Source organism: Oryctolagus cuniculus, chromosome 12, assembly GCF_051225735.1.
Source record: "Oryctolagus cuniculus isolate XC-2025 breed Fujian yellow rabbit chromosome 12, ASM5122573v1, whole genome shotgun sequence".
Classification (NCBI taxonomy): Eukaryota; Metazoa; Chordata; class Mammalia; order Lagomorpha; family Leporidae; genus Oryctolagus; species Oryctolagus cuniculus.
In genome coordinates this window covers 74,614,291-74,639,584 of record NC_142878.1, presented here as the reverse complement: position 1 = coordinate 74,639,584, position 25,294 = coordinate 74,614,291, and the positions used below count along the sequence as shown (strand labels likewise).

General features: G+C 50.6%; 1 protein-coding gene across 1 annotated transcript in view; it reads right to left on the bottom strand.

Annotated features, from left to right (window-relative positions):
• The window catches only part of TMOD2 (tropomodulin 2), a 58,439-nt gene extending 33,184 nt beyond the window's left edge, over positions 1 to 25,255 (bottom strand). Inside the window, exons 1-4 of the mRNA XM_002717767.6 lie at positions 25,102 to 25,255; positions 8,410 to 8,603; positions 4,845 to 5,001; positions 603 to 725 (exon numbers count right to left, since the gene is read on the bottom strand). Of these exons, the coding sequence (XP_002717813.1) occupies positions 603 to 725; positions 4,845 to 5,001; positions 8,410 to 8,535 (406 nt within the window). The 5' untranslated portion in view covers positions 8,536 to 8,603; positions 25,102 to 25,255. The remainder of the gene's footprint in view (positions 1 to 602; positions 726 to 4,844; positions 5,002 to 8,409; positions 8,604 to 25,101) is intronic.
• Positions 25,256 to 25,294: the final 39 nt, after the last annotated feature.

Here is a 25,294-nt window from a genome sequence, read left to right as displayed (position 1 = left end):
TTTGCACCAAAAAAAATCAGCTTATCTTTTAATTTCACGTTCCATGAACTTTCATACGTACTCTAGGATTCTTTTGTATTGTTTGAGTTTTTTCCATCAGCATCCAAAAATCAATGAAAGTAATAATGATGATCATGATGACATTATGACTATCAGGAAAGCCAGAGGGCCAAACAGACCTCTTACCATGAACCAAGGAGCCCGCAAGTGTGGAGAAGAAAGAGAACTTCCTGTGACCTCTGTGACAACGAGCAACTGCCAGACGTGGACGCCCCTCAGCATGAGCTCTGTAATCCTGGCCACTTACTCTGTGCAGTATCAACGCTCGCTCCTATTTCTCCTCTTGGATTTCTCACAGAACTTCGAGTTTTGCAGCACAGGTAACGATAGTGGGCACTTTACAGCTGAGATAGAGCAAAATGCCTACTTAACAGGTGAAGTCGCCCGCGTTGAGTCCGATAGCTACAGAATGGCTCACGTCAACCTGGTATCACAGCACTAATCAACAGCTGCAGAGAAGCTCAGAGCTGCTGCCGTGGGCACCGGTGCAGGCCTGGAGGTCACAGAGCCAGACAGCAAAGTTCCCAGAGCTGAGGACTAACCTGCAAGATCATAGAGTTCAGTGTCAGAGGCGCTGGCCAAAGCTTCTTCCAGTTCCGGGTCAAGGGTCACCTTTTCTTCTTTCCGAGTTTCTATGGGCTTTTCTTTAGGGATGAAGACTCTCCCTTCAGAGCAGAAGAAAAACAAAGAACACTGTGTGTTACCCTCCGCCTTCTAGGTGGGGTAAATGCAGTTCCAGCAGTGCTGACCTAAATCATTCAGCCGTTTTGCATCCGCTGGGAACCTGCCTTGCTGGGACGGTGCCGACACCAATCACCCATCTGGCAAGGAACACCAGAGGACGGATCCTGCGCTTCACTGCCCAGAGACCCGAGACCACAGAGCCTGGGGCGGGACGGAATCAGGGGCTTCTACATCGCTCCACTGGCGGCACTGGCAGACTCCGGCCTCCTCTGCCTGCACCTGAGCGACGTTCTCACCTGGAGCCTGCTCAGCCTGGACTTCACTGCCCCTTCCCGTGTCCATCATGCTGCTGGGGGGAGGGGGTGTGACCCCCAGCCATGGTGGGATTGCCTGTGTGGGCTGGGCTGTCCAGCACATATGCTCGAGGCCCTGTTAGATGGGTCGGACTGCACGGAACACTTGGCAGCCTGAGGATACTGGCCTTTGGGCTATATTCGTAGGAGCCTCTGACATCTTCTAATGGCTTATGAGCTTTAAAATATTTAGGGGGAAATGGCATGCAGCCCTCTATTGGTGTTCTTGCCTTGGACCCTGCAATACTGGAGGCAGGTTTGTTCACACAGCACCAGGACTGCTGAAGGAGAAGCTGGGGATCCTTCAGAGTTTTTCCCATAAATTGGGATCATAGACACCAAGATTCGATATCGAGGGTTAGTCAGACAAGTGTGATGACCCAGGGACGTGGCCCCCTCTCCAGAGTGCACACACCTGACTTGGAGAAAAAAAACAGAGAGGCTGTACCCATTAGAGCTCAGAGGGATGTGTAAGCAGCAGGTGTTCTGAGCCTCCCCAGACACCCTTCCTGCTGCTATCTCCCACTCCGGCCTGTCAGGCAGACTCCCAATTATCCACGCCCCTCCCTTCTGAAAATGCTGGTATCTACGCCCTGCCTCCCCAGCCTAAACTTCTGGATGGCCGCGCCACACCGTGGGGATTCAGGCACAGAGCCTGCTGCTAACCTCTGGCCAGGTCAACACACCCACACCTCACGTGGGCAACCTCTGACAAAGGTACAGCCAGGACCCTGCCAAGCCAGCATGGCAACACCCCAGGCCCACTCATATCCTTTTCCAGTTCCTCCCAGCTTTTCCAAAAAATTATTTTTACATGTTTGAAAGGCAAAGAGAGAGAGAGAGTGTGTCTAGATCCACTGGTTCACTCCCCAAATGCTAGTAACAGCCAGGGATGAGCCACACTAAAACTGGAGGCTGGGAACTTGACCGGGGTTGCCCACGTGGGAGGCAGGGACCCAACCACTTGAGCCATCATCTGCTGTCATCCTGGGTCTGTGCCAGTTGGAAGCCGAACCTGAACTCAAACCCAGGCACCTGGACATACGAGAGGGCACCACAAGCAGTATCTTAAGTGCTGTACCAAATACCTCCCTGCTTCTGCCCCTCAGGTTCTCTCTCTCTCTCTCTGTCTCTCTCTCTCGAGCTGCTCTCACTTCTCAGGCATCGTCTTTGAAACTGGTCTCCTCCCTTTTCATCTTTGGAGTTCCCTAAAGGCTCACCCACTATTGTCTTCTCTTCTTTGCTACCCTGAGGAGAGAAATGGCTGGCTCCAGCCTCAGCCAGTGGAGGCCCACACTCTTCCCAGGTCCCAGGGGCTAGCCTGGCCCAACCTGCTCCTATGGGAAAGGCAAGGAGCCTAACCCAAAGTCAAAAACTCTCCCTCAATGAACCTCTCCCAGAGACCTTGCTCATTGCAGGGACTGTGACTTCTGATGGTTTACCAGATCGTCCAATGGCTGGCGTAGTACACAGAGCCAGAGCTGGGCACCTGAGAGAGGAGAGAGGGTCACTGCTTGTGGTTAGTCTGGGACATCCTGGCAATAAGGTCTTTTTTTTTTTTTTTTTTTTTTTTTTTTTTTTTTTGACAGGCAGAGTGGACAGTGAGAGAGAGAGACAGAGAGAAAGGTCTTCCTTTGCCGTTGGTTCACCCTCCAATGGCCACCGCGGCTGGCGCACTGCGGCCGGCGCACCGCGCTGATCCAATGGCAGGAGCCAGGTACTTCTCCTGGTCTCCCATGGGGTGCAGGGCCCAAGCACTTGAGCCATCCTTCACTGCACTCCTGGGCCATAGCAGAGAGCTGGCCTGGAAGGGGGGCAACTGGGACAGAATCCGGTGCCCCGACTGGGACTAGAACCTGGTGTGCCGGCGCTGCAAGGTGGAGGATTAGCCTAGTGAGCCACGGTGCAGGCCAGACAATAAGGTCTTCACCCTGACATGCATCCTACTCCCCGCCTTGGCATCACCTAAGAGGCCATGTTTCCCAGGAAATACACTGGGAAATAAAGTAGGAGGATGGATACAAGGCAGAAAGTGAAAAAATAAGATCAACAAATCAATAACCTCTCAGACTCTCAGATCCCTCTCGGACTTCATTTTCACAGTATCTGCAGCCTGAAACGCGTTCTTTCTGGCTCAGAGGATCTTGGGTTTTAGAGCTAAAAACAGGACTTCAAAATTCCTCCTTCCTGGACCTTTTTAGGATTACCCTAAATGTCAGGCATAGGTGGCCCTGAGCTCTCAGGACACAGGGCAGCTGCTGATGCAGATCCATTTCCTGGGGGCCCAAGCAAACAATAAGACCCAAGCGAAGAAAGCTTGCAGGGAGGAGTTAAGCTGAGCCCAGAAGCCCAAGGTGCCAGGGCGCCCAACTCTGAGAACCGTGGCACTTGGAGGGAGACTTCCCATGCTCCTAATGGTCTTGTGGGTCCTTCCGGGGGCGCTGCCTACATCTCACTCTGATCCCACTGCCCTGTCCGGAACACTTGCTCCCTGCTTCTTTTGTTCAACCGTGCCCCTTACTACCCTTCTTCAAGCTACACCGTGCAAGTGTACAGCCCTTCCATATGCATGCACTACTCAGACAGCTCCTGCGCCCCTGACTGCCTCAGCCTGGACTGAGGGCTGAGTTAGCACAGCCACGCCTCAGGCCTTACTCCAAGAACACAAGACAAGCACGCTCCCCGACTATGCTGCCACCACCCTCATGCTCAGTGCTCAGCAGGATTTCCTAGATTTAACATTAGAATTCGTTTTGCAATTAAACGAGTCCAGTTGCAACAAGCCTGCTGCCACAAAAACAGCTCCCTACTTCCCTGGTCATTCTCGGCCATTTGCCCAGCTCATCCTGATTCCACTTGGCTTTCTTAATGCCATTCTCAATGGTGCGTGATCCACTGAGCGTGCACGACACAGAGGACAGCCAGGGTGCTGTGGGGGAGGAGGCAGCGAGCGCTCTGACTCCCCTGACACAGGAGCTGCCCCCACTGCTGTGGGCCAGGGCCCTAGGCACAGCCTTCACGCACACCCATGCCTCCTCTGTGCCCATTTCCGTGCCAGGGCACAGAAAGACTCAGTCCCACTGAGGCAACCCCAACCTGAAACAGGAAACAACAAAACCACGGTAAATAACGATGACGGACACCGTCACAGGGCTGTGAAAGCAGTCGACAGGTGTCAGCTTAGAAACAAGGGCTATTTTACCACATTTTTAACAACTTTTTTTTTTTCTAAAAAAAACTATGTATTTATTTTTGTTTTATTTAAAGGCAGAAAGAGAAAGAAAGATCTCTTATCCATAGTTCATTCCCCAAATGCCTACAAAGACCAGGGCTGGGTCAGGCCCAAGCCAGGAGCCTGGGCCTCAGTCCAAGTCGCTCAGGTGGGCCACAAGGAGCCAGTCACGGAGCCATCACCTGCTGTCTCCCACAGTGCCCACCGGCAGGAGGCTGGAATCAGAAGTAGAGCCGGGACTTGAACTCAGGCACTCCAGTAAGGGCTGGGGGTGTCCAAACGGCACCTTACAGGGTCTCAACAGGGGGTCTATGGTAGATGGGCTTCACTTGGAGTTGCACATTCTGTGGGCTGGGCAGCTGTGGAATGACATGTGGCTCCCAGCCACGTGTCTTTACCACTGAGTCCAGTTCCTGGGCTCCTTCTCCACTGCCAGGTCGGCTGCCTAGCCTGACCCTGCAGGCCAGCACAGGGAGAGCAGCCTTGCCCCAGGAGGCACTGCCTGCACTCCTTACCTTTTTTCTCTCCTGTGAAGGGCACAAAGTCCTCCCTGTCCTTCTGCTGCAAGGCCTCCTTCTCCAGGTAGGTGAGTAGGTGCTCGCGGTCAAACGGGCCGGTGGCTGCCTTCTGCGTCTGGTCTTTCTGGCGCAATCCGGCCGGCAGCATGGCACTCTAGGACGGGCGTGAGCAGGAAGGACGGTGTCGGCTGGTCCCATGCTCTGTCACCTCACACCCTCCCATCCTACTTGCTGTGCGGGCGGGGGGAGCAGGGAGAAGGACACCTCTGCAGAGGCTTGCGAGTGAGCACAGGGCTGTGGACTCACACATCTTGGAGGCCCCACCTCTTTTAACACCCCTGCTTGGAGGATGGCACCCACCAGCTCAGGCAGGACCCGGACAGCTGCAGTGGCTTCTCAGTCCCCTGCACCTGCCTTCTAGAATGCTGCAGACAAAGGCCCCTTTCTTGGCAGATCGCACTTAGGGTTGGCTAGGTCTGTCCCAGGGGTTCTCCCTCGAGGACTCATGGAGACTCCAACAAGGGGGCCAATATGACCATACTCTCTTATTTCTTTTTCTCTTTCAAAAAGATGCATGTGGGGCCGGCGCCGCGGCTCACTAGGCTAATCCTCCGCCTAGCGGCGCCGGCACACCAGGTTCTAGTCCCGGTCGGGGCGCCGGATTCTGTCCCGGTTGCCCCTCTTCCAGGCCAGCCCTCTGCTGTGGCCCGGGAGTGCAGTGGAGGATGGCCCAGGTGCTTGGGCCCTGCACCCCATGGGAGACCAGGAAAAGCACCTGGCTCCTGGCTCCTGCCATCGGATCAGCGCGGTGCGCCGGCCGCAGCGCGCTGGCCGCGGCGGCCATTGGAGGGTGAACCAACGGCAAAAAGGAAGACCTTTCTCTCTGTCTCTCTCTCTCTCACTGTCCACTCTGCCTGTCAAAAAATAAAAAAAAATAAAAAAAATAAAAAAAAGATGCATGTGGCTGGCGCTGCGGCTCACTAGGATAATCCTCCGCCTTGCGGTGCTGGCACACCAGGTTCTAGTCCCGGTCCAGGCGCCGGATTCTGTCCCGGTTACCCCTCTTCCAGGCCAGCTCTCTGCTGTGGCCCGGGAGTGCAGTGGAGGATGGCCCAAGTACTTGGACCCTGCACCCCATGGGAGACCAGGATAAGTACCTGGCTCCTGCCATTGGATCAGCGCGGTGCACTGGCCGCAGCGCGCCGGCCGTGGCGGCCATTGGAGGGTGAACCAACGGCAAAGGAAGACCTTTCTCTCTGTCTCTCTCACTGTCTACTCTGCCTGTCAAGAAAAAAAAAAAAGATGCATGCATGTATGTATACATGCATGTATTTATTAATTCATGTGAAAGGCAGAGTGACAGAAAGAGAGAGAGTGTGTAGGAGATAGGGATGGGGAGAGTGTAGAAGGGGGGAGGAGGGAGAGATGAGGGGACAGAAGGGAAGAGAGTAGAGAGGCAAAGGGAAAGGGAGAGGGATGGAGAGGGAGAGGGAGAGAGAGGAAGAGAGTTACCTTCCATCTATTGGTTCATTTCTCAAATTGCTGCCAACAGCCAGTTCTGGGCCAGGCTGAACCCAGGAGCCAGCGTCTCCATCCTGGTTTCTCACATGGGTGGAAGGGCCCAAGTACTTCGGTCATGTTCCACTGTTTTCCCAGGTGCATTAGCAGGAAGCAGGATCAGAAGCAGAGCAACCTGCGTCTTAACTTACTATGCCACAACACCTGCCCCCTACACTCTCTCATTTCTAACATCTCTCCTACATATCCATCCAAGAAGATGAGTGACTATTATGGTGGATGTTGATGCCTGCTTGACTAAACTTTGGTATTCCTTTCTTTCTTTTTTTTTTTTTTTTTTTTTTTTTGACAGGCAGAGTGGACAGTGAGAGAGACTGACAGAGAGAAAGGTCTTCCTTTGCCGTTGGTTTACCCTCCAATGGCCGCCACGGCCGGCGCACCACGCTGATCCAATGGCAGGAGCCAGGTGCTTCTCCTGGTCTCCCATGGGGTGCAGGGCCCAAGTACTTTGGGCCATCCTCCACTGCACTCCCTGGCCACAGCAGAGAGCTGGCCTGGAAGAGGGGTAACCGGGACAGAATCCGGCGCCCCGACCGGGACTAGAACCCGGTGTGCTGGTGCCGCAAGGTGGAGGATTAGCCTAGTGAGCCGCGGCGCCGGCCTGGTATTCCTTTCTTAAGTTAAAAGCAAAACCAAACCAAGGGGCCAACACTGTGGCATAGAAGGTTAGGCTTCTGCCTGCAGTGCTGGCATCCCATATGGGCACCTGCAAGTCCTGGCTGCTCCACTTTTGATCCAGTTCCCTGCTACTGCACCTGGGAAAGCAGTGGAAGATGGCCCATGTACTTGTGACTCTGAAACTATATGGGAGACCTGGAGGAGGCTCCTGGCTCCTGGCTTTGGTCTGACCCAGTCCTGGCTGTTGCATCCATTTGGTGTGAACTAATAGATAGATGGGTGATCTCTATCTCTCCCTCTCTCTGTATTTCTGCCTTTCAAATAAATAAATCTTAAAAAAGAATACCAAACTAGAACACTCCTCTTTCTTGAAGTGAATACAACATCCAAGTATTTAGCATATCAGAGTAAAATATAAATAATTTTATTTTAGTTATTTTATTTACAGTAAAATCACTATTTTGGATGTCTACAATTCCAAGTTTAAGATTAACATCATCAAGGTTGGCACTGTGGCACAGCGGGTAAAGCTGCCACATGCAACTCTGGCATCCCATATTAGTGCTGGTTCATGTCTCGGCTGCTCCACTTTTGATCTAGCTCTCTGCTAATGGCCTGGGAAAGCTTAGCAGAAATGGGCCAAGAGTTTGGGGAGACCCAGACGAGGCTCCTGGTTTCAGCTTGGCCCAGCGCTAGCTGTTGCAGCCATTTGGGGAGTGAACCAGTGGATAGAAGATTCTCTCTCTCTGAAACTCTTTCAACTAAATAAATAAACAAAGCTTTTTTAAAAAAAGAAAAGATTACTATTATAAGGGCTGAAGAAAGGGCATGCTCAACAAATCAGTGGTATAGCTTTTCAAAAGCGCATACAAATATTAGAAGCCCCACTTATATTCACTTGATGCTATGACTATGGTCATTCTTCTATCCTTTATTGTAGGATAGATTTTGAATTATGGATGCATTTGGAAGTCTGCATTTGGGGGTAAAGAGCTGGTTTAAACCTATCTCTGACGTCTGGCCTGGGATCTTATGTGTACTACGGCTCCAGTCTCTCTCCTCATTTATAAGGAGGGGATGAGGGTGCTCACCTCAAGGGCGTCTGCACCCAGCACTCATGACTCACAGCACTCCGGTGCCTCCTCTTCCCTTCTTTTCCCCTGAGTTTGAAGTCCGACTAGCCCGTCCTCAGAAAGTGGCTTTGCGGTCACTTGCGCATTTGGAAAAGTCAGTGACTCAGACCCAATTAGGAGGACACAGAATTTGCACTTGGAGCTAAAGGATTTCCACTGTTGCTGAAGGACCAGGGCCTGCCATTGATCCCACGCTCTCATTAACCGCTCTGCTCTGGTTCCGTGTCACTCACCTCGGGATCTAGGTCATCGAGAACATTTTCCAACTGTTTCAGCTCCTCCTCTGAGAGTTTGCCAAGCAGCTCATCTTCATCGATGTTCTTGTATTTCTCCAGCTCTTTCTGAAAGGGCAGGGCCATGGCTTCCGGACGCCCTTCTCATGGGCCGTGCACGTGTCAGCGGGCCAGCTCCCTGAGACCTCAGAACACTGCCAAGAAAAAAGAAACACTGGCATCTTCCTTCTGTGACCGGGACAGCATGCTGTCAGTGAAATCACTTAACCGCAAGGTAGGATTATTGCCGTTTTCACAGCAACGTGACAGCTTTCATATGTGCATGTCACGTCACTCGTTTCGATCGTTACAACCACCCTGTGAGGAAGCCTGGGCAAGTGTTATCACTCCTGTCAGCAGATGACGATGCCGAGATGAAGGTGGCTGGCGGCCACAGGGCTGGGAGGTCCCCAGTGGAGTGAGTGCTTCCCCATCACTTTACTCTGCCTCCCCCAGCTTTCTGTAGACAAACACTGGAGAACAAGGCACTCATTGAAAGTCAGTTGTAAGAAGCACGCTTGTGCCCTTTCAGGGAGAGAGTGATGTGAAGAATGCAAAATGCGATCCATTCAGGAGAGAGCGAGTTTGGAGTGTGTGTGAGAAAGCATTGTCCAGTGCTTCCCCTGCCTTTAAACTAAGAAAGATTCTCAATCCTGGCCACGCCACCCCTTGTTCTACTTCTCTTTCCTTCATCTTCCGTTCTATCTCTATTTCTATTCCCATTCTACATTTTAAATTATTTATTTATTTGAGAGGCAGAGAGACAGGGAGAGAACTTCATCTGCTAGTTCACTTCCCAAATAACCCTAACAGCTGGGGCTGGGCCAGGCTAGTCCAATCTGGGCCTCCCATGTGGGTGAGAAGGACCTATATAAGCCATCACCTGCTGCTTCCCGGGGCGCTATTCTGTGGGATGCTAGGATCCGGAGAGGAGCTGGGGCTTGAACCCAGGTACTCTGACACGCGATGTCAGTGTCCCAAGTGGCATCTTCACTCCTACACTGAATGTCTGCCCCCATCTCTTGTTGTTTCATTTGCTATCCTCCCTACTTCTTTTCCCTTACCCCTTAGGTCATTTTCACTTCAACTCCCTCTTTTTTATACCACCTCACTCTTAAACTTTCACTCAAAGGGAAGTTTTTACTCAATACCTTCCTCCCTGCAGAGGATTTTACAGATCGTCACTAGAAAGACAATACTGCATTCAGGAAAACAGTAATGTGCCTGAGTGACTGTCCTCTTAGGAAATATTAACATCGGTCAGATCTTTCACGGCAATCAACCGTCTGCTCTACACCCACTTTCCAGGCATAGTTCTAGAAAACAGGAACACAAGGATAAACAAGACATGGCCCCTTCTCCCAAGGAGACACAGTTAACTGTGACAGACTCACAAACAGCAGGTAAGTGCTAGAGGTAAGTTACAATGTTGGCTTAAAACACATGAGCGGGCCGGCATTTGGTGCAGCAGTCTTAAGATGCTGGAATCCTATGTCAGAGAGCCTGGCTCAGGTCCCAGCTACTCTGTTTCTGATCCAGCTTCCTGCTAATGTGCGCCCTGGGATAGTGCAGGTAATAACCTAAGTACTTGGGTTCCTGCCACCCACATAGGAGTCCCAGGTTGAGTTCTGGGCTCCTGGCTTCAGCCTGGAATGCTGTAGGCATTTGGGGCACTGATCAGCAAATGGGAGATCCCAGCACCCCTAACTCCTCTACCATTCAAGCAAAATTTTTTTAAAGATTTTATTTAATTGAAAGAGTTACAGAGAGAGGTAGAAACGGAGAGAGGTCTTCCATCCGCTGGTTCACTCCTCAGATGGCCGCAACGGCCGGAGTTGCACTGATCCGAAGCCAGGAGCCAGGAACTTCTTCCAGGTCTCCCATGTGGGTGCAGGGGCCCAAGGACTTGGGCCATCTTCCACCGCTTTCCCAGTCCATAGCAGAGAGCTGGATCAGAAGAGGAGCAGCTGGGACTTGAACCAACGCCCATATAGGATGCTGGCATTGCAGGCCAGGGTGTTAACCATCTACGCCACAGTGCCGGCCCCATCAAATAAATTTTTGTTAATGGGAAATCAAACCACATGATGGACTCATTACTAGATAAAGTTGGGGGAGGGGGGTTGAAGGAAACTGTGAGAAAGAGGTTGTGTCTGAGCCTTGAAGGAAGCAGTCATGAGGTGGACATGAGTGTACAGGGGCCATTCTAGAAGAACAGCATGAATGGAGGTATGAAAGTACATGACATTGGCGTGTGGCTGGAGGAGAGGGCCCATGGGGAGGGAGAGGAAAGAACCAAGACAAAGATGGGGCATGGGTGCAGAATGGGAATTCATTCTGTTGGGCCTGCAAAGTCACCACAACTTGTAAATGGGAGATGTTTTGTGTAAGGCACGCAGACGGAAAGACCGAACACTGAGCAGTGAGGGGAGAGACAGGCTGCAGGTGGGCCGTGCAGGGACAGAGAATGTCACTCCCATCCCTTAGTAATCCAAGTACTCAGAATGGTCAGGCTGTGGCTTCCTAGTTAGTTTAGTCTCTTCACATGCAATGCAATTCTTTCTCATTCATAAGCCCTCCTTTTAAATTTCAGTTGCTGTATTCCAATAGAAACCAAACAAGCACAAGTCCTACTAACATCAGGGGAGCACATATCATGTTCTGGCCCCAGCTACCACTAATTATTGTGTGACACTGGACAAGGATCTCATCAACCCAGCACTTAACCATCAAATGAACAAGGTGAAATACCAGCATTAATGGTGTCTAAGGTGACTGCATTGAACATTCTGAAACTGAGATGTGGCTTACAATCCAGCAACAAGGCAAGATGCATTTGCCAGTGCCTGGATACACATAAACATTAGGAGCATCGTCTTTAAAATTCACAGAATAGGTGCTGGCAAGCTACAAGGAAACCTCAGGGCCAACAGCTGGATGCGCTTTTTTTTTTTCCGTAAGATTTATTTATTTATTTGAAAGTCAGAGTTACCGAGAAGGAGAGGCAGAAGTGGAGGCAGAGAGAGAGAGAGAGAGAGGGAGAGAGACTCAATCTTCCATCTACTGGTTCACTCTTCAAATGGCTGCAAAAGCCAGGCCAGAGCTAGGAGCCAAGAGCTTCTTCCAGGTCTCCCACATGAATACAGGGGCCCAAACACTTGGGCCATCCTTTGCTGCTTTCCCATGTGCATTAACAGGGAGCTGGATTGGAAGAGGAGCAGCCAGGACTTGAACTGGTACCCATTTGGGAAGCTGGTGCTGCAGGTGACAGCTTTATCTGCTATGCCACAGCACTGGCCCCTGAATGCTCTTTCTAAGCCCAGGAAGAAAACCACTGTGGGGAGGTGGCGATGCAGGTGTGAGGAGCAGCACTCCCAAAGGAAGGTCCACAACAGAGTAGTTCCACATAATTTCAGAGTAGGCTGAGGTGCCCACAACCAACGGCTTTCAGCTCTTTTCAAGATTGTTATACCAATCAACCCAAATTTTTATTTTAACTCAATTAACCCTTAGTGGCACAGGGGATATACTTAGTGGGGGACAAAACAGATATTGTCTATGAGTCAAAAAGTGACTTAAGGCCGGCGCCGCGGCTCACTAGGCTAATCCTCCGCCTTGCGGCACCGGCACACCGGGTTCTAGTCCCGGTCGGGGCGCCGGATTCTGTCCCGGTTGCCCCTCTTCCAGGCCAGCCCTCTGCTGTGGCCAGGGAGTGCAGTGGAGGATGGCCCAAGTGCTTGGGCCCTGCACCCCATGGGAGACCAGGAAAAGCACCTGGCTCCTGGCTCCTGGCTCCTGCCATCGGATCAGTGCGGTGCGCCGGCCGCAGCGCGCCGGCCGCGGCGGCCATTGGAGGGTGAACCAACGGCAAAGGAAGACCTTTCTCTCTGTCTCTCTCTCTCACTGTCCACTCTGCCTGTCAAAAAAAAAAAAAAAAAAGTGACTTAAAAAATTGGGCTACTGGGGCTGGCACAGTGGTGCAGCTGGTAAAGCCACTGCCTATGACACTATCATCACATAAAGGCACCAGCTCGAGACCCAGCTGCTCTACTTCCAATCCAGCTCCCTGTTAATGTGCCTGGGAAAGCAGCAGAGGATGCCTCAAGTCCTTGGGCCCCTGCATCCACATGGGAGACCTGGAAGAAGCTCCTGGATCCTGGCTTTGGACCAGCCCAGCTCCACCCATTGAAGCCATTTGGGGAGTGAACCAGAGAATATAAGAACTCTGTCTCTGTCTCTCTTTCTGTAATTCTGCCTTTCTTTCTTTCTTTTTTTTTTTTAAAGATTTATTTTATTTATTTGAAAGACAGTCTCTCAAAGAGAGAGGTTTTCCATATGCTGGTTCACGGCATGGCCAGTGCTGAGCTGATCCGAAGCCAGGAGCCAGGAGCTTCTTCCGGGTCTCCCACGTGGATGCAGGGGTCCAAGCACTTGGGCCACCTTCTACTGCTTTTCCAGGTGCATTAGCAGGGAGCTGGATCCAAAGTGGAGCAGCCAAGACTTGAACCCACACCCATATGGGATTCCGGCACTGAGGCCAGGGCTTTAACTTGCTGCACCACAGCACTGGTCCCTCTGCCTTTCAAATAAAATAAATAAATCTTAAAAAAAAAAAAGTTGGACTCTGAATGTGAAGAATATCAAGCTATTCATTTCACTTACATTTTTGCTTTTCTGTATGCATAGGAAAGATACATGGTTTTGAAAAGTATATTTGGTGCATGTTTCTTTGTAACTGCCAAAGCCTGCACACAGCCTGAGTGATCATTAGCAGGTGAACAGATACACAAACTGTGGGAGTCCACATAATGGAGTACTTCTCAGTGACAGAGAACAATGAAACACTGATGGACACAACGTGGATGAACCGCAAAATAATTATAATGAATGGAAGAAGTCAGGCCCAAAAGCAGGTACACAATTTCCTTTACATAAAACTTTAGAAAATGTAGACTAATCTATATGACAGAAGCCAGCAGCTGCTGAGGGCTGGGAGAGAGGTGGGAGAAGTTAAAGGCACATGGGAAACTCTGGGGGCTTGTTCACTACCTTGATGGTGATAGCATATGCACCATATGGCAGGTACATGCATAGGTCACACCCCATCAAAGTGCACACTTGAAAATGTGCACTTTATCGTACACCAACTACACCTCAATAAAAAGATTTCAAAATATCTTTGTGGAGGTCTTTTAAAACACCTCTTTTAATGAAGTGAAATTGTGTTTTTCAGAAAGCATGTGTCGTATTTTAATTGACAGTATTTTTTTTCGATGTTACATAACATATTGGTGTGCTTTCAAATGGGTGGTATTGTTGAGCTGATAAGCTTCTATTTGTATTTCTATGCAAGATTCCTAAATCTAACCCCCAGATCCTCATCTCCCCCTGCAATACATTTGCTGTCAGTTAGCGACTTCCAGTGTTCATCAACCCTCCCTTCCATGTCCCGCTGGCTGGCAGTTCTGCAGATGCCTGTGGTACAGCACTTTTCACACGATCCCTTCTCTTCACTCTCATTCTGGACCCCTATTCCTTCTTGCCTGGACTATTCTAACTGCATCTGCAAAGGTTTCAGGTCTACCCTCTAAAGCAGCCAGAGCACTAGGATGGGCTCGTCTTAACACTGCCCATAAGCCACTGCCCTGGTTAAGAACATGGAAGAGCTCCCTCTTGTCTGCGGAAGGAAGCTCAGCCTAGCATCCCAGACTCCCCAGATCTGGCTTTAATCTGCCCTTCATCCCTCCACTCCAGGAAAAATGGCTTATCCACTCCCTGTGGGAGGCAGAATCATGGCCCCTAAAGATGTCCACGTCCTACTCCCCAGACCTGTGGGTATGGTATTTTTCGTGGGTATGATTTACATTAAGAATTTTCAAATGGAGCCATTCACCCTGATTATTTGGATGGGTCTCCTCTAACGCGAACAGCTCCTAAGAGCTGGAAGAAGCAGGGAGAAGAGTCAGAGAAGGAGCTGTGGCAACACAAACAGAGGGGAACAGCGATGTGACTTCTGGCTTCGGCAGCCCCTTGCGCTGGGAAAGGCTAGGGACGGATTCTGCCTTCTGGAGGCTCCACTGACAACTCCACATAACCAGTGAGATCTATGCCAGACGTCGTACCTCCAAAATGGTAAGATAACACATTTGTGTTTAGGCCACTAACTCTGTTACAGGGCCATAGGAAAGAGTATACGCCCCTCCCTGAACATTTGGTTCCCAAGATAAACCACTCAGGACATCTGCTCTTTGCCCTTCCGCACCCACTCGCCACCCTGCTCTGCCCCAGGACGCTGATCTGGTCAGACCGCATCAATGGCTTCCCGTCCTTTCTGGCTTCTGTTTGGCCACAAGCAGGAAAGGAGAGGTGGGCGGAGAGGAAGGTTGGCTGCAGGAGGCCACGTCTCCCAACAGGCAGCCCTGTTTGTGCACACCCTCCCCTGGCTGACTTTAGGCCTTGGGGTGGTGAAGGGTCCCTGCTGAGAGTACTGCCAGAGCTCTGGATCTCCTATCCCCTCCCCACAACCCTGTAAATGCCCTGGTTACTAACATTTTCTCAAACTATCCCGTCTCGGCGTATCCTCTGCCTCTCATTGGGAAGCTGGCCGACACAGCCACACTACTTGCAATGCCCTTCTCTGTTTTCAGGGCCTATCCAATGTGCTCTGCTGTTGAGGCCTGGCTCAGATCCCAGCTCTGCAGGGCCATAGAAGTCCAGAGCTGAGTGACCCAGCAACATGGACGATTTCTCTCCTCTTTCTCTGAACACTCCTTTTTGGTCTCTTTTTGGCAATTCCTCTTTCTCCACCTAAATACTGGCAACCTTCAAGGTCTTGTCTTAGAAATTCTGTCCTCGTAGTACAGATTCTCTCTGGGAGAGCTCATCTGCCCCCAGTTTTAATGATCATCTGTATTCTGACATCTGTAAAATCTATGTTTTCATCCCAGACTTTGATCCTGAGGGCTGGATCCATGTATTTCCCACAGTCTAACTCACATCTCCCTTGGCCGCCTCAGAAAACTCATACGTGTCAGAAGTGCTCACATCATCTTTCCCAATCCAGGAAGCTGGCCAAGAAACCCGAAAAGCATCCTTGCTATCTTCTCTGCCTTGTTTCTTCCCCACTCATCAACTGCCAAATCCTGTCCTTACTTAAAAGGTGTTGAGATGGGGCCGATGCTGTGGTGTGGTAGGCTAAGCTCAGACTGCGGCACCAGCCACCCATCTGAGCCCTGGTTCATGTCCTGGCTACTCCTCTTCTAATCCAGCTCCCTGCAACAGCCTGGGAGGGCAGTGGAGGATGGCCCAAGTGCTTGGGCCTCTGCACCCAAGTGGGAGACCTGGAGGAAGCTACTGCCTTTGGTTCAGCCCAACTCCAGCCATTGCAGCCATTTAGGGAATGGACCAGAGGGTGGAAGACCTTTTTCTCTGTCTCTCCTTCTCTTTGTCAGTAACTCTGCCTCTCAAACAAATAAAATCTTAATAAAAATTATTGAGAATCCACCTAGTTCACTCCTCCACAGTGCCCACACCCAGCCTTACCAACGCATTCTCTGTACTAATGGCCACAACGATCTTTTCAAGCAACTCCATTCCAGTTACTTAAAATCTTCCAGTGGCTTCCCACTGCCTGGAGGATAAGGCTCAGATTCGCAGTCTGGCCTCTGTCATCCTTGTCAGCCTCACCCTGCATTGTGCTCCCCATCGCCTCCTGGACCCCATCCAGCAACTGCATCATGCCTCTTGCTGTTCCCTCTGCTCGGAGCACTCTTACCACCCCCCTCCTCCGGCCAACTGCAATCTTACTCTGGTCTCAGCACGAGCCTCACGGCCTCAGGGAGGCCTTGTTCAGGCCCCAAGACAAGGTCGGGGTCACTCCCCACTCCCATGTTGCCCCTTAGCTCACAGCTGCCCTTGGCTTTAGCACAGTTACTGTGTTAGCTCTATCTTCTCTGCTAATCTCCGCAAGGGTGAGGATTGTTATCAGTTTTATTCACTGATAAAATACTGGATTCTAACATGGGTCTCAACGCAGAGGAGGTACTCAATAAACACTGTGCAGCAAAGGTCAAAGGGAGGGAATGAGCTTAGAGAGGTGAAGTGACCCACAGAGTCACTTTTTTTTTTGGACAGGCAGAGTGGACAGTGAGAGAGAGAGACAGAGAGAAAGGTCTTCCTTTTGCCATTGGTTCACCCTCCAATGGCCGCCATGGCCGGCGCATTGCGCTGATCCAATGGCAGGAGCCAGGTGCTTCTCCTGGTCTCCCATGGGGTACAGGGCCCAAGCACTTGGGCCATCCTCCACTGCACTCCCGGGCCACAGCAGAGAGCTGGCCTGGAAGAGGGGCAACCGGGACAGAATCCGGCGCCCCGACCGGTAGAACCCAGTGTGCTGGCGCTGCAAAGCAGAGGATTAGCCTATTGAGCCGTGGCGCTGGCCCAGAGTCATTTTCTACTGCACCCACTGCCTCCACTCCTGACCACGGAATCTTCAGAGCTCACCTAAGCCCACAGACGTTGCTTCTCTGCCTAAATCTGCACGGCCTATGTCGCCCACCCTCTGTTCATCCTTTACTCTGATTATCATTTTACTATGTTACATATGTGGAGCTCTCTCCAGCTACACCACAAACTCCAGGATGACAAGGGGATGTGAGGATAATTACATCCCGGGCTTCTCCAGCTCAGGGCGCACTGGTGCCTTCATTCAACCATACTTCTTGAAAGCCCACCTTTTCTAGACACTGCTGGGACCACAGCTGTGAACAAAGCAAATGATAACCCACGCTCTCTGAGCTTAATGGCATGAAATATAAGTAACTACAGTAACACATCAATACCACGTAACAGTGCCCATTTAAACAAATCATTGTGCCCATGTAGCAGGGGTTTTCAAAGCCAGAGAAGACAAAAACAACAACAACAAAAAAGGCTGGGGGTGTGTGCATGTCTTTCTATTTCAACTGGAAGATTTGGTCACTGTGTGTGTGTGTGTTTTTTTTTTTTTTTTTTTTTTTTTTAAACAAGGGTACACTGTGGAGAAGCACACAGAGTTCTGACAGCTTTGAAAGCCAAATCTGAGATTTCTGGCTCAGGGCCAGCTGCTGCGCCCCCGCCCCGGCCCGGCAGGTGTTCACCTTTGCCTGCTGTTAGAGAAGCTCCCTGGGAAGTCTGCCAAGCACGGCTGCAGCCTTGCTCCTGGCAGAGCCCTGTCCCGTAGCAAGCATTCAAGGCGCAACAAGATCCCGAGGCATGCACAGAGCGAAGCACACGCCACACGGGCTCCCTGGAGTCCAGTGGGTAGAGACACGGAGGAAGAAGGAAAAGCAGGGGGAAGAACTGAGCCCTTGGGAGGGCGACTGTGGGCCCTTAAACAACTCTTCCAGGTGCCTGGAGATACAAGTCCTGGGGAGGAAAAGAAGGAGGGCGGCTTTCTGTGCCCCTCTGTCCAGCCCCTCACTCACTGGACTGCGGCGCAGAAGAGGAGAGTAAGATCCAACATGGAGTGCTCAGCCTTTTGGCCCCACCTACACATAAAGACAGAACCAAAGCCCAGTCAGGCAGCCAAATGGAACCAAAGACTCATTTATCCAAAAGAGTAAACAAAGAAAAAATACTCCTAAGAAAACCAAGTGAGACGTTTTCTAAGCAGGTCCGCAGTGCTGTGAATTTCTTAGGAGCATATGTGTATACACATGGAGGAACGCTATGGGGCCCGCCATGGAGGCGGAGACACTGCCATGGGAGGGTGGGGAGTTCCATGGGTGAAGGGGACTCGTGGCTTCAATGCACTGGCGATGACTTACTCCTAAGTGGGGGGAGATGCTGGTAACTGAGAGCTGGTTAGCCACTCCTTTTTGTACTCATATATCGTCAATATTCCACAATATTTTTTAAACAGTGAATCCATTTGTGCGAGAGCCAAATGTATGTTTTCTAAATCTAGCAAATTAGGACAAACTTAGCTTATCAGTGTAGCCTCCAGCAAAACAGGAATTGATCCTATATATTTCATTTGTTTCTAGCTACAGGGCAAACACAAAGATGGACCAGCTATAGCCCAAGCTTTGGAATTTAGCTATCTGATGTGCAGATAGCTGACTTTCTTAAACAACCAAATGTGCCTGCCACATGCTGGGAAACACTTGCTGAGGATGAAGGACAGAGGATGAGGTGGGAAAGGAAGGAATCTCAGGCGAAAAATATAGCAAGGGGCCATGGCTTGAAGAGCTGTCCCCCTGAACCCAAAAATGTAGACCCAAAGTCTTATGTTAAGGATACTAAGAAAGTGGACGTCTAACCCAATTACACTGTTTAAAGGTGGAGACTTTGGTCTAGGTCGCTAGGGCAATGACCAATGGTTGAATTCCAGTGGCTTTACAAAGAGATGATGGCTAGATCTGTGCACTCCCTGTCTCTTTGCCACTTCTAGATTCTACCATCAAAAATGCCATCACCAGAGGCCAAACCAATGACCTCTCTTGATCTTGGACTGTGATCCTTCAGAACCACAAGCCAAAATAAACCTCTTTCATAGGCCTCAGGTACCTCACTGCGATAATGAAAAGGTGACTAATAGAAAGCTTGTAGATGCTCCTATAGAAGGCAGTGGGAAGGAGCGAGCTGAAAGGGGAATGAAGAGCAAACCTTTCCAGAATGAAGAGCTGGTATATGAGACCATGCGTACTTACCTTCCCTATCTTACATCCTAAAAACTTTCAGAGCTTAAGCTATGTTTGAAAACAGCTCCCTTCTGTAACAATGTGCCCACTAGTGACTGCTCCCCTCCAGGTTTAGAAAGACACAGAAGACTAAAGCATGGGCATTGGAGTCAACTGGTCCAGGGTCTGATGGCGCAGCCATGTGTGCAAGTGACATCTCTGCAGCCTCTGTAAAACTGACAGAGACCAGTACATGGAGGCAGAAGTAAAGCTGAAGGTGACACGTGTGTACCAGGTACAAGGCCCCATGCACACAATCTCCCAGTCTCAACTATTCTCTTTTGTCCTTGCACTGGGAATAATCTTCCCTAGGGCATTCATTCTCTCCTTGTTTTCCTTGTTAGGGACTGTTGACCATAGAGAGGTACTTTCCTCTGAGAACCTTGGGTTGGCATCACTAGGTGTCGTCGTGAGCTGCCACAGTGTGGGCTGGCCAGTGAGACAGGTTTCCACTTCGGCAGCAGACAGACAGGAGACTCTGTGGTTGAGGCAGAGGCTCTTCCACATGGTTGTCTTATTCTCTGCCCAGACTCCTCGTGGCTTACAATTCTGCTGATGGAGCCTATTCCCGCTGCTGCCTGGTCCCTCTTTCTGAGAAATTCCTGTTTCACGAACTCTGTCTACCTCCTGCTGTCCACTTAGGTATATCCGTGCCTTTCTGGTTTTTAACTGCCCAGCTGTGGTAACTGTGTCCCCTCATCTTGTATTTGGAAACCTAAGGGCTTCCACCTTCCTAACCGGCACCAAGGACTGCCTGCTCTTTGTCCTTTGATTCAGGTACCCTCCTGGCTTCTGCGTGCTCATGTGGTCTCTGACCCACTTAGTCTGTCTCCTTCATTGGCATCTGCCTACCAGGTAGCCTTTGATCTGTGTTTTGTTATGACCTGTGGGTTCTGTGTACACCTTGACTCACAGCGGCTGCTTATCAAGGGGAAAAGCATTTAGCAACTGCCCAATCAGAAAGCCCGTCTCTAAATAATGGGGATGAATAGCAGCCCTACTCGATAGACTCCAGACCTGTCCAACCACTGCGACAGAATCCTCCCGGTTCCTTCTTGGGGCTGGAACCTCAGCTTCCTCGCTCCCCATGTCAGGCTTGGCACAGCTGGCCTTGTGACTGTTTCAGAAGCTCCTGTCACTCACAGTCCCAGGGTTGACATCATTCCCACTGCACTCAGCTGTCACCAGGGGCATTCAGAAATACTGAGGATGCATGTGAAAGAAATCATTAATGAGGCAGGCATTAATAAGAGCAGAAAGAGCAGTAAGTCACAGCTTTGAAGAAGGCTGTGCTGAGAAACAAGGCCAAGGCCAGGAACCCAACTGACTTGAGGAGGAAAGGTGCTATCTTAGCTCCACTGAAGAGCCAGGGCTCAGCAGGTCATCTCACTTCACACACCAGCAAAACCTGCGGAGTTACATCTAAATGGCTTTTTCATGTACTGAAAATAAAAATGGACCGGCATATACAAGTACTAAGCAGGAGAGTTGATGGGGAGAAATGGGAAATTAAAGTTGGACAAGCAGACTGTGGTCAAAGAGTTATCCACCAGAACCAGAAACTGAATTTGCATTCAAATCTGTAGGTTACAGGAAGCATAAGTTACAAACATGTATGACCTAACACTTCTCCAACTATCCTGACCATACACCCCAAAATGCGCTAAAGGCATTGTTTCCCAAAACTGGTGCCAGGCAACACTAGGCTCTCTGTGTTTTTCTATTACACACAATTTGGGAAACATTTCATACTGTGACCTAGAGTCAGTCATTCCCACCCCAACTTCAACCCATGCACAGTGATTACTAACCCATGAAAGGCTCTGAAAATTCAAGAAGAAACACATCCTTTCTTCTTTGCTTCCCCAAATCTGACTAGGTACTTTCTTTGAATACCTATTAACATCGTATATATTTTTGGAAAACACTGATTTAGAGATTCAGAAATATACACACATTTATTATCTTGGTCATGCAAGTGTATATACCTTAAATTAAAATTTTCATGTATAAATACACACATATACATTCAGGCATAGAAAATAGTTTTGCAGCAGAGGATTCTGCAGAAGAGATTCAGTGTTGCATCTGGTACTGGTTCTGTCTTGTTGGTGTGCTAACAGGAAATGTCTTACGCATTTGCACAAGAACTTCCCTGCACAACTTAGAATCTATGAAAATACAGATTCAGGGGCCAATGCCTGCAGCACCATCGAGTCCTGGCTCCTCCTCTTCCAATTCAGCTCCCTGCTAATGCACCTGATGGCCCAAGTGCTTGGGCCCCTGTATCCACATGGGAGACCCAGAAGAAGCTCCTGGCTCCAGACTTTGGCCTGTCCCAGCCCCAGCCATAGTAGCCATTTGGAGAGTAAATCAGCAGATAGAAGATCTCTCTCTTTCTCCGTCTTTCTCTGTATTCCTGCCTTTCAAAAAATAAATAATAAATGAATCCATCCTTTCCCCAACACTACCCTAACTCAAACTTAACAGAATCACTCCCTACATTCTCAAGTTTCCTTTCTTGCTGACAGATCTCAGATGTACAGAAGGAAGGAACAGTGCATTCAAGATGATTCTTGGGTAGGGCTAGGATTTCTGAGGTTTGGGGGAATTACTAACACAGTTAGCCCTCCGGCTGCATATACTGCAAGATGCAGATTCAACCAGCCATGGAAATAAAACATTCCAGGGGCCGGCGTTGTGGTGTAACAACTTAGGCTTTTGCTTGAGATGCTGGCATCCCATATGGGTACCAGTTTGAGGCCCGGCTGCTCTACTTCTGATCCAGCTTCCTGCTGGTGCACCTCGGAAGGCAGAGGAAGATGGCCCAGGTGCTTGGGCCTCTGCAACCATGTGGGAGACCTGGAAGAAACTTTTGGCTTCAGCGTGACCCAGCCCTGGCAATTCTGGCCATTTGGAGAGTGAACCAGTGAATGGAAGACCTCTCTCTGTCTCTGTCTCTCCCCTTCTCTCTCTGTAACTCTGTCTTTAAATAAATTAAAAAAAAAAAAAAAAGAAAGAAAGGAAAACATTCAGAAAAAAATCTGTACTAACATGTATCATTCCCTAAACAATGCAGTATGACAACCATTTACATTAGATACACTGTATTAGGTATTACAAATAATTTAGAGGTGATCTGAACTATATGCGAGGATGTGTATAGATTATATGCAAACACTGCTATTTGACCTAAGGGATTTATACGTAGATTTCAGGATATGAAGGGGGTCGTCAAGCAATCCCCAGTGGATTCGAAGGGCAATTGTACTTGGAGGTTGTAGCTTGGTGATGGGGTACCTTTAGCATAAATAATTGATAGCAGACAAAACGAATCACCAAAGAGAACTTCCCCTGATCCCATATATACCTTCAACAGGATTTAAACCTCAGGAGCTTGAAGTCAAGGAATTCCCCACAGACTGGACAGCAAGCTGTCTGCCTCTGGCCACACGATCCTGTGTTGTTCTCTTTACTGATTTTATCAGTCTCTTTTAAAGGTGATTCTCCACCAGGGGTGGGGAACCTGTTTTTTGCCCAGGGCCATTCGGATAGTTATCACATCACTTGCAGGCCATACAAAATTATTATCAACTTAAAAATTAGTCTACTACAGATTTATTGAATTTCAAGTCCCACCTACCGTTGCCTTGGCAGGGCCAAACCCAGTGATTCCCTGGTTACCATATGTTTCCCACCCATGGTTTAGAACTCCAGAAAAGGGGCTGGCGCTGTGGAGTAGTGGGTAAAGCCGCTGCCTGCAGTGCCAGCATCCTGTATGGGTGTTGGTTCGTGTCCTGGCTGCTCCACTTCTGATCCAGCTCTCTGCTATGGTCTGGGAAAGCAGTGGAAGATGGCCCAAGTGCTTGGACCCCTGCACCTGTGTTAGAGACTGGAAGAGGCTCCTGGCTCCTGGAGCAGCTCCAGCTGTCATTGCAGCCAACTGGGGAGTGAACCAGAGAATGGAAGACCTCTCTCTCTTTCTGCCTCTCTCTCTCTGCTTTTCCTTCTCTCTCTGTCTAACTCTCACTTTCAAATAAGTAAATAAATCTTTTTTTTTTTAAAAGGAACTCCAGAAAAGTAACAAGAATGTTACAGTAAACACCCATATACCATCCTGTCTCACCAACTGTCATCACCCTGCCACCCCTGCTGCTTTCCTGAACTTGCTCTGCCGTCCCACACTGCTGGAAGCTGCAGATGGCACGACACTTCACCACAAGGGTGGTCCCCTGAGACCCAGCGTCACTACTGCCCCTAAGAAAATGAACAGCAATGCCACAATATCAATCCATGTCCCACTTGCCCCCACATCGTCTTTTTCTTGGTATTCTTTCAAAGTTCCCACCACTCAGTTCTTGGCTATGTCATGTATTCTAACCTACAACCATGAGGCCCATCCCCTGGGGTCCCTGTGTCTTTTTGGCAGGCTATGGCCTTGCTGCATCACAACAGGAGACTCACTGCAAATGCTGCTGAACGTGTCCATCAGGTTAACAGCGGTGAGCTCCTGCTAACCTCTCCACGCTCCCAAGCAGTCTGTGGGGAGACCCCGCGCAGCTTGTGGAAATCCTGCTGCCCAGCAACCTTCCACTCAAAGGTGTCCCCCCCTAGCGGAAGTGCAGGTCAGGCGAGGGTTTGCACAGAGCTGGCGTTCTGGCACGTTCTACTGTGTGCAGGGATTTCCAGACAATGAGCCAGCAGCATCCTCCCACGCGTCCTCCCGCCTTCCGACTGGAGCTCAGGCCCAGCCCCAGGAGTCACTCACCCTTTATCTCTGATGCCATCACCTCCTCCAAAGCAAATTAAAAACCAACCAACCACAACCACCTTGCCACCTGCCAACTCAGAGTCTTTTGCCAACAGCACAAGGATCATAATACATGACTACTGGGTTGGACAAGACAGGGGACTATAGGACGTATTTCATTTTTGAAAAGCAATCAGACCCCCTAAGCCCCTGGCAATCTTCCCTCTGGTTGGGGCAAAGCTGCTTGCTCTTCACAACCAGGCTTTCTGGGCTGCTGAGAAACAGGGGCACCCTCGTCTCTTCAATGCTCTGTTCTTGCAAGAACACGGGTTTGTCCAGAGATCACTGGGCCCATGCGCCCCACCTGACATGGAAACAGAGGCTCGGAGGGGTGAAGGCACTCGCCCAGGGTCCCGCTGCTCCTTCTAGTGGAGCTAAGACCAGAGTCAGGTTTTTAAAAATATCTCCCTCACCCCTATGTTCTTTTCACCTCCTTCCCAAGGGCTGGGAGCGTCCCAGGCACCGAGGGAGCCCAGCGTCCATCCAAGGCCTCCTTCTTCGCTCATTTGCATTTTGACTGCATTGCATCCACTTTTGAACACGTCAATTAAAGGTTCCCATTAGGAGTCTATTATTATTATTGTTATTATCATTATCATTATTATTTTAAGCCAAGCATTTCTGCAGTTCAATACAAGCAGGCTCAGGGTGCACGAACGTACACTTCTCTAAGCAGAAAAAGAGGTCCGGGCTGGAGGGCCTGCTTGAGGCCGCTTGCCCGGAGGCTGAACCTCCAGCAAGTGACAGCTCCGAGCGCCCGCAGAAAAGCCTTGGACCAGAGGCCCGCTTCCCCGTCGCTCGCGTTAACAACACAGCAGAGGCGTGCGACTCCCGTGCACATCAAACGCTCAAGGAAGGGAGAAAGTAGGGAACAAAGCCCAGCGTGGAAAAACCCAGCCCCGCAGCCCGGGGGAACAGGCGACCGCGCCCTCGCCGCAGAGGCCCGGCGGGCTGCAGAGGCTGCGGAACCGCAGTGCGGGGCGGGGGACCCATAGCCTGGCTGCACCTCCCGCCCGGCCGAGCGCCCACGCCGCGGAGCATCCTCCAGCGGGCAGAGCGGGCGCGGCGGCTGCAGACCGCGGCGGGCCCCGGCAGGCCCCCACCCGCCCCCGGCGCGCTCACCAGTCCGTGCGCCCATCCCGGAGCCGGCGGTACTGGGCGTGCGTCCGTCAGCCCGGCGGGAGCGCGGCGGGCAGAGCTGGGGCGGCGCCGCGGCCGGGGCGAGCGCGGCGATCAACAGGCGGCTCCCGGCCGGGCGCGGCGCGGGGCGCGCGGCTGCAGCGGGGCAGGCTGGGAAGCGTAGTTCCCGGCGGCG